The 13,434-nt window shown below is 34.8% G+C and overlaps 1 protein-coding gene across 1 annotated transcript in view; it reads left to right on the top strand.

The window, feature by feature from the left end:
* Nucleotides 1-5,643, top strand: part of Tdrd15 (tudor domain containing 15) — a 40,739-nt gene extending 35,096 nt beyond the window's left edge. Inside the window, exon 6 of the mRNA XM_013522573.1 lies at nt 5,194-5,643. Coding sequence (XP_013378027.1) covers nt 5,194-5,262 — 69 coding nt within the window. The 3' untranslated portion in view covers nt 5,263-5,643. The remainder of the gene's footprint in view (nt 1-5,193) is intronic.
* Nucleotides 5,644-13,434: the final 7,791 nt, after the last annotated feature.

The raw sequence follows: 13,434 nt of genomic DNA on the forward strand, positions 1-13,434 counted from the left end.
AGTGGTGGCAAACCTGTGGCATGCATGTTATTTTGTTTTTCTTTTAAGAAAAAAGATGTTAATGTATGAGTTATTTTTCCTAAACTAAAACCTCAGTATTCAGGTTTAATTGCGATGTTGACACTTTGTGCTAAATAAGTGGGTTTTGGATTGTATTTGGGCACTTGGTCTCTAAAAGGTTTGCCATCCTGCTTTAGCATGTATATCTAAGATCCATATGCTCCCTTTTGACTTAGTTCAGTAACAACTTAGTGTGCACTCTTAAGTAATGTTTTTAATTTTTTTCTTGGTTTTTAATAATTTCCTATTAATGATAAAGTGATCTAGTATTGACGAGAGATATTTTTATCATATTACTTTTCCATAGCAAGCTATTCTTCATTTCTGTCTTTGTGGCTTTGATCATATTGATATATCTGCATATTTTCTCCTTTCTATTAAATTATCCTCCCTTATAATCTTGTCACATTCTCTTCTATAGTTCCTTTAGTTATCAAACATTTTATAAATTATTATATTAGTATTCAAGATAAAAAATGATTGTCAAACAAACTATTATTAAGAGTGGTATATGGCATAGGTATATATAATGCACATATAGGAGAGGACAGTGTGCCTGACTTTTTGAGGTTGAGGAACTAGTTGAAAAATACTTACAAAAATGTGAGCTGTGGCTGACTCTTCAAAACAATAGGAAAATATGAGGCAGTTTCTAGGGAGCCTGTGCAAATATATAAGAAAGAAGTTATAGAAAGTAGAGTACAGTCAACACACTACTTTTGTTGAAACTGTCATTACTTTTAAGGTAAATGTGTTTGCAGAATTTTTCTGGAATTTTTCTGAAATTCAGTTTTATGGTAGACAGTTCTTTGTACTAGTATGTCAAACTGTGACTTCATGAGTCAAGTAGTCATTTTATGATGAGTGGCTCAAGTTTTGTGGTAACTTGGGAGTCCACAGGCACCTCTTTGGGGTACTTTTCCCCCAGTGTGTAGACATCCTGATAAATAAATATCATTAAGCCTCTTTGAAAGAGGCCAGGAAGAGCAGTTTCTATAGAAACTTTCAGTAGTATGGCAGTGCCACTTTTTATTTTGTGTTTTTTGTTTGGTACTGGGAATCAAACTCAGGACCTTGTGCTTGCCAGGCAGGAACTGTGCCACTGAGCTATATCCCTAGCCCTTGCAGTGCCTCTTTTTAAAAGATTCAGTGCTACCTTCATTCAGAATGTTCTGAGTTTTTGAAGGAATTCAGTTCTGGGGACTGGATGAGGGCCAGTGACTCTTATAATGATTAAGTAAGGTCTCCATTTGCCAGAGTTTTTGTCTTATGTAAATCAAACTTTAGAAGACTGTCCTCTATTTCAGCTGTAGCAATACTGTAATCGATTAATCACTCATACAAATTTCTGTGGGTTAAACCATTTTAATTGTTGTTCTCATCTTACATTCCATTATAGTAGTCACTTATAACTCATCACTGGTGGTTAAGTGCCTCCTTTTGCCACTTTGGAATTTCATCATTCTTAAAGATCCCAGTGAGCCCACGCCAGGAACGTCATTTTCCAGTGTTATTCTTGATATGCAGATAATAGTCACCACAGAGCCTTTACTGGTATATTTCTCAAATCAGTGATGCAAAGAGTGTATTCTGGATCTTGCTGGTCCATAGAGAAAGGTAGGTCGCATGTAATAAATATACTTATATCCTATTTCCCCATAGCTTTGCATTTCTTCTCATTAAGGGGCTTTCAAACTTTAACATGTATCAGATCTCCTGGAGGTTCTGTTAAAACAGACTTTTGGGTCACACTGCCAGTTTCTGATTTCGTAACTCTGGAGTAAGCCCAAGAATTTCAATTTTTATCAGTGAGTAAGGGACATTGGTGGCATTGGCCTGGGAACCACATCTTGAACCCTATTTTTTATATTATACCAGGGAAATTGTGGGTATCTTGATTTTAATGTAGGATACCATTATGTTCACATTTTTTCAACTAACTGAGCAAGGTTTTAGAACTCTTTCTTGAGTACTCCAGGTTAGCAGTTACTCAGGAGCACATAACTGAAAGTGTTTACTGTGTTAGAAAATAAAGCTGATGACTTAAATATTTATTAATATACATTATTGTATTATACAATAGCAGTAGTAATCTAGTTACATTTTAATATGATTAACATTGATTTATTAAACAAAATAGAAGAATGGCATTGTTTTAAACTTTTAAGTCTTAACATGTTGGTTTAGTAGAAGATAGCTGGATTGTCACATGTGCTTCTACATGCAGTCTGTTCCTACATTACCTGTCATGTAGCATCTGAAAACACCACTACATTCCTGAGAGAATGAAGATGGAAGAGGAAAAAAGATTTAATATCATTATTAAATGTTTTTATGTTGCAGATTTCCTAGAAGTATTCAGGGATCCACTACTATACTCAGGTAATGGTATTAGAACCACTGCTGAACAGAATAAACTTCCTATCTTTAACTGAGTAGTGGAGAAGTAATTACTAGGCATTTGCAGCCAGACCAGGGGTTAATTTCTGTCTATACAGAATAACAATAAGTCCTGGTATTTTTTCTTGAACTACTTACCTCTTCCTTTATAAAAATAAAACCTCACGATATGGTAGGCTGTAGGAAATGCTACAGTATTTCATACTTAAGGTGATTGGCTCTTACCCTTCACCAAGATTCTATTTTCAAAGAGGTTGGGCTTATCTTACTAAAAGAGGAAGCAAAAACAGAAGAAAAGAGAAAGTGTGTTGGCAGGAAACCTCTTAGAAGGAGTAGGAGAGAATATATCCCCACTTCCACAGTATTCTTCCAGAAGAATCTGCCCATATTGGATGATTGGAATAAGAATCATCTAATTTGCTATCATTACAGTGCTATTCTTTTTGTGTCCTTTTGGGTATTATTTTTGAGTATTTGTTTTGCGTTATTTTGGTAAGTTTTCAAGCAGTAGCAAGGATAAACATTGCACCATTTCTTCTTTTGTTATTATACATGTTGACAGCAGGACTTTCATCTTCACAATGTTTATTTTCCTCAAAGAATGAAAACACTATCTAGCCTCCCAATCTTTAGAGGATACAGAGAAGTGGCACCGTGTTATTTCTCAGGCTGGGTCATATAAGCCTAAGCACCTCTGTCTTGTTCAGTGAAAAACTTGGACTTGGTGCTGAGCCCCCAAGTAAGAAAACTAATTCTTCTGAGGTGGCCGTGCTGTGGGGAAACCCATGCCAAATGGAGGGGACAGGATTAAGACATTTTTAACTACAAATAAATCTAGTCTTTGATAATTGTAGTGTCCCTAAATGAGGCTCAGACATTCTAGAGCTAAGAAAAGCCAAAAATTTCAGATCATTATGCTAAGAAAAGTATCAGAAACTTCAATGTCATGTAGTTTTTCTTTCATGGGAAATCTAAAATATAAAAGATGAATAAAATATGGACACTTAATAGGAAACTAGAGGGCAGACTCCTGGAGAAAGAGACCAGAGGAATGAGGGGGGTATGGAATAAAGGGTAAAGGGATTGAAAGTGATCAGAATGTGTCATATGCGTATACCATTCCCTAAAATGATCATCATTATACTGCAAACATAACACTAATGTAAGAAAGAAAAACCAACCTTGCTATGTCCTGTGTGAATTTCTGCCTCATCAAATCTGTGACATAGCAGTATCATTTTTACCATAAAGTTGTTATGTATAAATAATAACTAGAACAGGATTGAGTACTGGAAGTGAAATACTGCCATAAGTTTTAGACTGAGCGTGGGTACAAATTGGAAGGGGCTTGAAGAAGAAACTTGGCAGGTGTCAAGTTAACTGTTTTAGCAAGGGCTTTAAGGAAGTTGAAAGTTTTATTGGAAAGTGGGGAATGGGATGCCTTCATTACATATAGTAAAAGACAGTAAAATTAATACTGCCATAATATGTGTATTGGTTACTTTTCTCTCATTGCTGAGACCAAATATCCAACACCCAAAGTTAAAGGAGGAAAGGTTTATTTGGCTTATAGTTTGTAGAGGTTTCAGTTCATAATTGGCTGGCTCCAAGGCAGTGTGGCACATGGCAGAGGCCCATCAGACAGCAGAACAGTTCATGCCACCCACAAGGTAGCAAAAGCAAGAGACCTTCCAGTGTTTTTCTGCCCCTTTTATCTTATCCAGATTAATGGGATTAGGGCAGTGCCAAACCCATCAGTGGGCTGATGCAACAATCACCCATTCTTAATCCCAGCACTCTTAATCCTTGTATTGCACCATTAGTCAGTCACACACTCTACATGCAGCCACCTCCAAAAAAGCCTTGTGACCACATGAGGCTTTGGGAGGACATCTAGATACAACATAACAATATGGAGAACTGAGCATGTACAAATGAACTAAGGGAGAAGACTTAAGTGATTTCCAAGCAAAATGTTGCAAGTGCCAACTGATAGTTTTTAATGATAAAGAAAATTAAGCTTTAAATTTAATTTTTTATTTTGTAAGAAAAGTTTAAAAAAAATATATAAAATTGCTTTTCATTCCTAGCATTTCCAGTTGGGAAAATGTCCTCATTTTGAAAGGGGCCCAAGGCAAAGATCAGTCCCATGGTGCTGATAAGAAAACACCTCCTGGTAAAAATGAAATCTGGGTGTGAGTGAAATCCTTTGTTAACTTTAAAACTATCTCAGGTGGTTTCTCATAGACCTTTTAAAGGGCCTGCATCTTTTAATGGTGTGATAAAGAAGGACTAATTTCAGAGGTGTGTGTGTTTGTGTGTGTGTATGAATTTTATCTAACTGAGTAGATTGAAAATTGATCCATAGGAAGCTCATCAGGTTTTAAAATCAATTTTATCAAATTTCATGAAAAAGAGTAAAAACGAGGAAAGGCTTTTAAGTGCCCGAAGTCTTATGATGACCATGAAGCAGCTGAAGAATATTACTCAGATGTAAACGTCGCGAAGTAGGATGACTCAAAGGGTAAAAATGAAGGCTTATAAAATGGAGCCAAGAGACACAGAGAACAATTTCCAGGGAGCAGAACTAAAAAATTCAGAAACTACTAATATAATGTCATGGTTAAGCTTAGTTTTTCATTTTTTTGTGACAATGCTTTAGAAATTATTCAGTGCTTGTGCCACAGTTGTATGTTAAATGTTTGTGGGCTGACTTACCACTTTGTTCCATAGGCCTTCAGATCAAGAGGAAATGTAGCTGGGGAACAACTTCTGGGGAGCCTGATCTGCAACTCCACATGATTCAGTTGATGTGATCTGAGACTTTGTCTAGATGTTGCAATGAAATGAGACCTTGGAGGTCTTAGGGGAGGAGGTAGAATATTCTGCATGGGAAGGATGTGACTTTGTGGTTAAGGGAGAGACTGTCAGATTGCATTTTTAAATTGTCACAGTATTTTCCATTTTCATGTTCTTATCTGATATGATGTTGGCACTGCCATCAAAAGGTAGAATATGGTTACCCTTCTCTTGATCTGGGAAGGCTTGTGACCAATATCGTATAGTAGAAGTAATGTCATGTGACCTTCAAGGCTGGATCGTAAAAGATGATGCATATTTCACCTCTTTTCACCTTATTGGCCTTTCAAAGCATTTTGTCTTTTTCCCCCATTTAGTTGCTTTTGAAAGTTTTTTCTTTTTTTTTTTTTGTTTTTGTTTTTTGTTTTCCAGTACTGGGAATCGAACTCACGACGTTGCGCTTGTCAGGCAGGCGCTGTGCCGCTGAGCTAAATCCCCAGCCCCTGAAAGTTTTTTCTTTATCTTTGCTTTTAGAAGTTTTTCTGTGATATGCATGTGTATATTTATGGTTTGTAATTGCTCAGTTTAGGAATTACACTTGCATCTGGTGGTATGGACTATTACACAAAAAAGTCCAACTAATAAAATGAAGGTCGAGAAACACAACCTATAAGGGAAAGCTAGGGTGTATGGACTCTTGTCACCTGTATCAGGCCCTAGCCAGTTGCTTTGTTCTTACTGAGGCCATGAACATTGTGTAAACAAGCCAACCCCATCACACCTTGTCCAAATTCCTAAGTTTACAGGATGTGTGAACTTAATAATAAAATGATTGTTGTATGTGTTAATCTTTGAGGTAGTAACGAACAGGTGGGTGACTTAAAAATCACACTATAAGATTCAATAGATCTGTTGGGACAGTAAGAGTAAAGATAATGATTAAAGTATGATTTTCATTGAAAAAGTTTGTGACACACTTCAGATGCCTGGTGGCTTGTTTATTTGGTTTTGAGGTGCTAAGTCATGTGATGGTGTGTCTGAGTTCTGGATTATTGATTTGTCACTGTACATTGGTTTGGACTAGTTTATTTGTAACATTTAATTTGATCTACAGCTTGTTTTACTTGCTTAAAAAACTCAATAAATATGATTATTTCAACTTGTACCCATATTTTATACATAATAAATATGAGATAAAGGTATATTAAGTGAATATTACTTTTTTCATACTTTGGAGAGCATATTCATATGTGTTAAGAAGTGTGACAGTTCTACAAATATTTTAGTAAATAGGGATTACATAAACAAATGGTAACCTCTGTATTAATAAAACATATAGCCTGTTTTTTAAGGAACTTTATTCACCTTCTGTATGTGTTTCAAATACTGCACAAGTCAAAAATACTGTGAGATAACTATTGTAGATAAAAGAACACATTTTCCCGGCAGTTAAGAATAATTTTTTTGCAATTTTTGAGGGTGTTTTACTGACATCTAGTGGCATTCAGTTCTATATGTTAAAAATTCCTTTTGGCTTTCTTCATATCCATTACTCTTTCATAGGTTGTTTTCTTTAAATTTTTTAAAACATTTTAGAGGAAATAGGACATTTCAGGTGTTTAAAGTGAAGATAATATTTTTTGAGGATGCATATTATTCAAATATTTTGTGTATGATCTGAAATAAATTAATAAATATGATCATGCCATTCATTCAAGTGTAGGTTTTTCTCTCATGTTTCCTTTGTTTTGATTTTCTCTTCCCTTCCTTTATCCATTCATGTAATCGCTCCACCCTTACCCTTCTTCTTGTGTATATAACTCAGTGCAACTTTTAGAAAATGAAGATTACATGTTTTTCTGAATCCTACTTTTCTGACTTAGCATACCTCTTGTAAATCTGAGTGAGGTAAGTAACAGAGTTCTAGTTATTGTAAAGTATATGCATACCATTTGAAACAGAATGTTTTTTTTTCGGCTGGTTTTTTACTGTAACCATTAATTTTTTTTCAGTTTTTGCCATCCTGCATATAGCTATGCCTCTATGCGTATATATCATCACTTAGAGTAACTTTACTTTGCTAAGATTACTTTTTATTAATGAAATTGCTGGGTGAAATAATGCATTAATTTTAATAGATATTCTATGATCAGTGTACAAAAAACTTTTTCCTATATCACCATTAGATTTTATATCACTTAAAACATTTCCCCTCTATGTGAGTTATAAAATTATTATTTTGAGTGTCTTGGTTACAGAATTTGAATAACTTTTTGTGTGTTTGTTGACTCTGAATTTATATTTGTATGGGTTTTCTAATTTTTAACTTGTGAATCTGGTATATTATAAGATGTTGAACCTTTGTAGTGGCAAATATTATAATAAAGATTTAACTCATCATGTCTTTGTGTCCATCTTCTGTTTTAGTGACTGATCATGGAATTAGGAAAATCTCGCTCATATGTAGATTATATTCTGCCAAGTTTTTTCTCCCTCTGGAAAATTTTTTATCATTTGAGTTTTTAAAAAAATAAGTTTATGGTATATTTTAAATATACATAATGCTCACATTCATTATAGGGAATTTGTACCTGTACATGATATATTTTGATTTCTCTTTTTTCCCAGTCCCCTCTTCTTCCTTCAACCCCTCTTTGTTTCCCTTTTATCTTTTTCTAAAATCTTTTTTCCCTTTTCCTTTCTTTGCTTTCCTCCTTTCCCCACCCTTGTTCCTCTTTCTTTTTGAACAGTTTCTTCCCATTTCACAATATCTAGTGTACATTTTGGTCCTTATTTAAAAGTTTGTCACATGGGGAGACAATGTGATATTTACACATATGAGTCCGATTTATTTCATTTATGAATATGGTCTCAAGTTGTATCCATTTACCTAGAAATGTCTCAAGTTTATCCTTTGTGGCAGAGTAGTACTCGTTTTATAAAATACCCCACATCTTTATCCATTCCTTCGTGTTATGGTTGATACACTGTGTCAACTTGAGGAGTCAAGAGATTTGGCTAAGTGATTCAGCAGGGAGCCAGAGTGCTTTGTATACATCCTGAGCCTGTGGAAGAGGAAGGCATGGAGATTATGTGAGTGCTACATACCCCCTGGGTGGGGGTACCCTGTTTACAATGTAAGGGAGGAAAAGAGGCTGCTTGCTGCCATTCTTCCCTTTTGCTGTTGTTGTTTTTGCTGTGTTCTGCTGCCATGAATGTTTGCCCTCTGCCGTGTGCCACTCTGCCGTGGAGCCAGCCAAATATGGACTGAAACCTCCACAAACTGTACACTAAATAAACCTTTCCTTCCTTAATTTTGAGCATTGGATATTTTGTCTCAGCAACGAGAGAAAAGTAACTAAGATGCTTGGTTGATAGGCATTTGTGTTGTTTCCAAGATTTAGCTATTACAAACTCTGCTGCTACAAACATGGGTACACATATATTACTGTGGTATGATGTTTTTAATTTTCCAAGGAAGATACCCAGAGGAGAATATCTCCATCAAATTGGAACTCTAATCCTAGTTTTTTCAGGAATTTCCATACTGATTTCTACAGTGGTTGCACTAGTCTAAACTCCAACCAACACTGGAAATTTTTCTTTATCCCCACAGCCACTCCAGCATTTGTTACTGATGGATTTTTTGATGATAGCCATTTTTTTCTGGAGTGAGATGGAATCTCAGCATTGTCTTAATTTGCATCTCTCAAATGACTAGTGATGTTAATTTTTTATATATATTTGCTAGTTGTGTTTCTTCATCTGAGAAGTGTGTATTTATCTCAGATGCCCATTTTTGGATTGGGTCTTTAAATTTGGTGAGTTGGATATTTTTCAATTCTTTATATGTTCTAGATATAAGTCCTTTGTCTGAAAGACAACTGGCTAAATTTTTTTCCCACTCAGAATTGTCTTTTCACTGTTTTGGTGATTTCTTTTGCTGTGCAGAAGCTTTGCAGTAGAATGAGATCTCAGTTATTGATTCTTTGTATTATTTCCTATGCAGTTCGGGTTTTGTTCATGAAATCTTGTTCATGAAGCATGTGGAAAGCCAGTTTTTTCCAGCACCATTATTAAAGAGTGTGTCTTTTCTCCAGTGAGAGTGGCTCCTTTGTCAAAGATAAGGTGGCTGAGTGTGTTGGAGTTGTTTCAACATTGTGTTTTAATCTGTTCCATTGATCCTCAGGTCTGGTTTTTTTTTGTTTTGTTTTGTTTTTTTGCTAGTACCATGCCATTTTTTATCACAGTAGATTTGTAGTATAATTTCAAGTTAGGAATTGTTATGCCCACTGTGTTGCCTTTATTGCTGAGAATGGTTTTTGCTATTCTAGGTTCCTTCTGCTTCCAAATGAACTTTAGGAATGTTTTCTATAGTACTGTGTGGTATGCTAATGGTATTTTGATTGAGATTGCATTAAAACTGCATACTAATTTTGGGATTATGACTATTTTTACTGTTTTTGTTCTTTCTATCCATGAAAATGACAAGGGATATCTTTCCATTTTCTGATGTCCTGCTACAGTACTGTAATTTTCAATGTATAGATCTTTTACTTTATTAGATTGATTCTTAAGAATTTCAGTTTTTTGGATGCCATTGTGAAGGGTGTGGTTTACCTAATTTCTCTCTCAGTGAGTTTGTTGTTTCTGTAAAGTAATGCTCTTTTTTTGAGTGTTGATTTTGTGTCCAGCTGCACCACTGAATTAATTTGGTTATTAAATCTAGAAGTCTTTTTGTGAAGTTTTTGGGTTTTCTAAGTGTAGTATCTTGTCATCTGAAAATAATGATAATTTAACTTCTTCCTTTCCTATCCATATTCCTTTTATTTCTTTCTCTTGTCTAATTACTTTGGCTAATGTTTTGAACTATGTTGAATAGGAGTGGTGATCATGGCTATTCTTGCCTTGTTCCTGATTGTAGAGTGAAAGATTTTTTTTTAACCATTCAGTATGGTTAAACCATTCAGTTTGGCTGTTGGTTTGTCATAGATGGCTTTTATCAGATTGAGATAAAAACCATCTATTCCAATTTTCTGTAGGATTTTTTTCATGAATTTGTGTTGGACTTTGTCAAATGCTTTTTCTGCATCTATTGAGATGATCATGTGATTTTGCCTTTGGCTCTGTTAGTATGGTGTATTACATTTATTGACTTGTATATTTCAACCATCCCTGCATCCTTGGGGTGAATCCTATTTGGTCATGGTATATAGTCTTCTTGGTGAATTGCTCCATTCTCTTTGCCAGTATCTTACTCAGGATTTTTGTATCTGTGCTCATTAGGGAGATTGGCCTGTAGTTTTCTTTTTTGGTTGGGTCCTTCTCTCATTTTGGTGTCAGGGTAATAGTTGCTTCCAGAATTGATTTTGGAAGTACTGCTTCCCTTTTAATTTCAACAAAGAGTTTGAGAAGTAGCAGTATTAGCTCTTCTCTAAATTTCTTGTATAATTCAGCAGTGACTCTGTCAGGGCCTGGAGTTTTTTTTTTGTTGGTAGGTTTTTAATTACATTTTCAATTGACTGATCAGGTTATTTAGAATTTTTATATCTCCTTGATTCAGTTTTGACAATTCACATATGGCTAGGAATCTGTCCATTTCTTCTGTATTCCATCTTAGACTATAGGTTCTTGACATAGGTATTGATGATCTTCTAGATTTTTGTTGGATCTGTTGTGATCTTACCCTTTTCATTTCTGATTGCTTGAATTTGAGTCTTTCCTTTCTTCTTTTTGATAAGGTTGGTTAGGGGTTTATCAATTTTATTTAATCTTTAAGAGAATCAACTCTCTCGGTTGCTTTAATTTCTGTTCTGCTCTTTATAATTTCCTCTCTCATACGAGCTTTGGATTTTATTTGTTCTTCCTTAACTAGGAGTTTGAGGTTCAATATTAAGTTGTTCATTTGAGATTGTTCTGTTTTTCTGATGTGAGAGTTTACTGCTATAAATTTCCCTCATAGTACTGCTTTCATTGTGTCCCATAAGTTCCAGTATGTTATATCAGCATTATTGTTTAAGTATAGATATTATTTAAGTTCTTCTTTAATTTCTTTCTGGCCCATTGGTTGTTCAAGAGGATGCTGTTTAAGTTCTGGGTGTTTATGAAGTTTTTGTAGTTTATTTTTCCATTGATTTTTAGTTTCATTACATTATGGTTAGATACTCTGCATGGGATAATTTCAATTCCTCTCCATTTACTTAAGCAGGTTCTATGGGCTAATATATTGTCTGTTTTGGAGAATGTCCCATGTGCAACTGAGAAAAATATGTATTCTGATACGGTGATATGGAACCACGTATAGATATCTAGGAAATCCATTTATTCATGGGTTTGGCTTAATTCTGATATTTGTGGATGTTTTTGTCTACTTGATCTATCTTATTGTGAAAATGGGGTACTAAGGTCCCTCATTACAACTGTGTTAGTGCTCATTTGATTTTTTATGTCTGTTAATATTTATGTAGTTGGGTACACTGGTATTTGGTTCATACATATTTATGATATCTCTTCTTCTTGAATTCTTCCCTTAATAAGTATGCAGTGACCTTCTTTTTCTCTGTTGACCAGTCTTTGCTTGAAATTCCCATTGTCTGCAAATAGAATAGTTATCCCTGCTTTTTTTCTGGGATCCTGTTCCATGGAATATTGTTTTCTATCCTTTGATTTTTGGTGTATGAATTTCTTTTTGAGGTAATTGTAGTTCTTGAATGCAGCATATTGTTGGATCTTGCTTCTTGACCCATTCTCCCAGTCTGTTTGTTTTGATTGGTGAATTGAGATCATTTATATTGATGGTTATCACAGGTATGTACTGGCATATCTTTCTCATATTATTTTCCTATTGTTGGTTCTCTGTCTTTCCCCTCTGTCTAATTGCTTGCCTTGCCTTGTGGCTTGTTTCTATTGATGTTCTTGTGCTTATGGTCTTCATTTTCTCTTTCTAATATATCCTTCAGAACTTTCTGAGAAGACTGTTTTGTGATCATGAATTTCTTCAGTTCTTCGTCAATAAAGTATCTTATTTCTCCATTGATTTTGTGACATAGTTTTGTGGGGTACATCAACCTGGGTTGGATGTTGTTTTCTTTTTGGTCTTAAAATACCTCATTCCAAGCACTCTTTGATTTGGGGGTTTGTTTGCTATCAGTCTGATGGGCTTTCCTTTATAGCTGATTTGTTTCTTCACTCTCACTTACTTTAGTCTATTTTATTTTAGTCTATTTTAGCCTAGTCTAGTCTAGTCCTACTCCTAGTCCTAGTTTAGTCTGTTTTGAGATAGGTCTCACTGTATAGTTCAGTAGTTCAGGCCAGCCTTGAACTTATTATGTAGCCCAGGCCAGCTTCATACTTTCCACAGTCCTACTGCCTCAGCCTTCTAAATACTGGATTCTAACTGCTTTCAATATTCTGTCCTGTTGCTGAGTTTCTGGAATCTTGATTATTATATTCTTTGCTATAGATTTATTTTGATCCTGGCTGTTTGGACTTCTACATGCTTCATTTATGTGTATGTGAAATTCTTTATCCATGTTTGGGAAGTTTTCTGCCGTTATTTCTGTGAAGAGGTTTTTTATGGCATCTGTGCTGTTTCCAGCTTTCTCATTGACTCCAGTCAATCTTACATTTTTCTTCTTTGCCTCTTCTTGCTGCTTTTGGATTGATTTTTCATAGCCTATTGATTTTTTTAAAAGATACCTTTCTTTTCATGGTCACTAGCTGCAATCCTGTCTTCTGGATCTGATATTCTATCCTCACCTTTGTTCAATCTGTTATGCATACTTTCAATGAAGATTTTAATCTCTTGGATTTCTGTTTGAATCTGTTTCATGGATTCCATTTCTTTCCTATGTTGGGCATTCATGGTTTCCATCATTTTCCTAAGCTCTTCTGTTTGTTTTAAAAATCTTTCTAGGTTATCTCTTTTTCTATTGATCCTGATTAGTTACAAGTATCTTCTAGATTAATTATCTTGAATCTGTGAGCTGTTGTCATTCGTAAGTCTGGACAATTCTTGAAAAATCTCTTCCAATATTTCCTTTGTTCTATTCACTCTTTGGTGAACTTCATTGTACATTACATTGATTGTACATTAGATTCCCTCATTCTTTCTTTTAAATTGATTTTATATATTTTATTTCTTTGTTTCTGTGTTTGGTTCTGCATAATTCTGAT

This window comes from Chinchilla lanigera, unplaced genomic scaffold (assembly GCF_000276665.1).
Source record: "Chinchilla lanigera isolate Chin_1 unplaced genomic scaffold, ChiLan1.0 scaffold00068, whole genome shotgun sequence".
Classification (NCBI taxonomy): domain Eukaryota; kingdom Metazoa; phylum Chordata; class Mammalia; order Rodentia; family Chinchillidae; genus Chinchilla; species Chinchilla lanigera.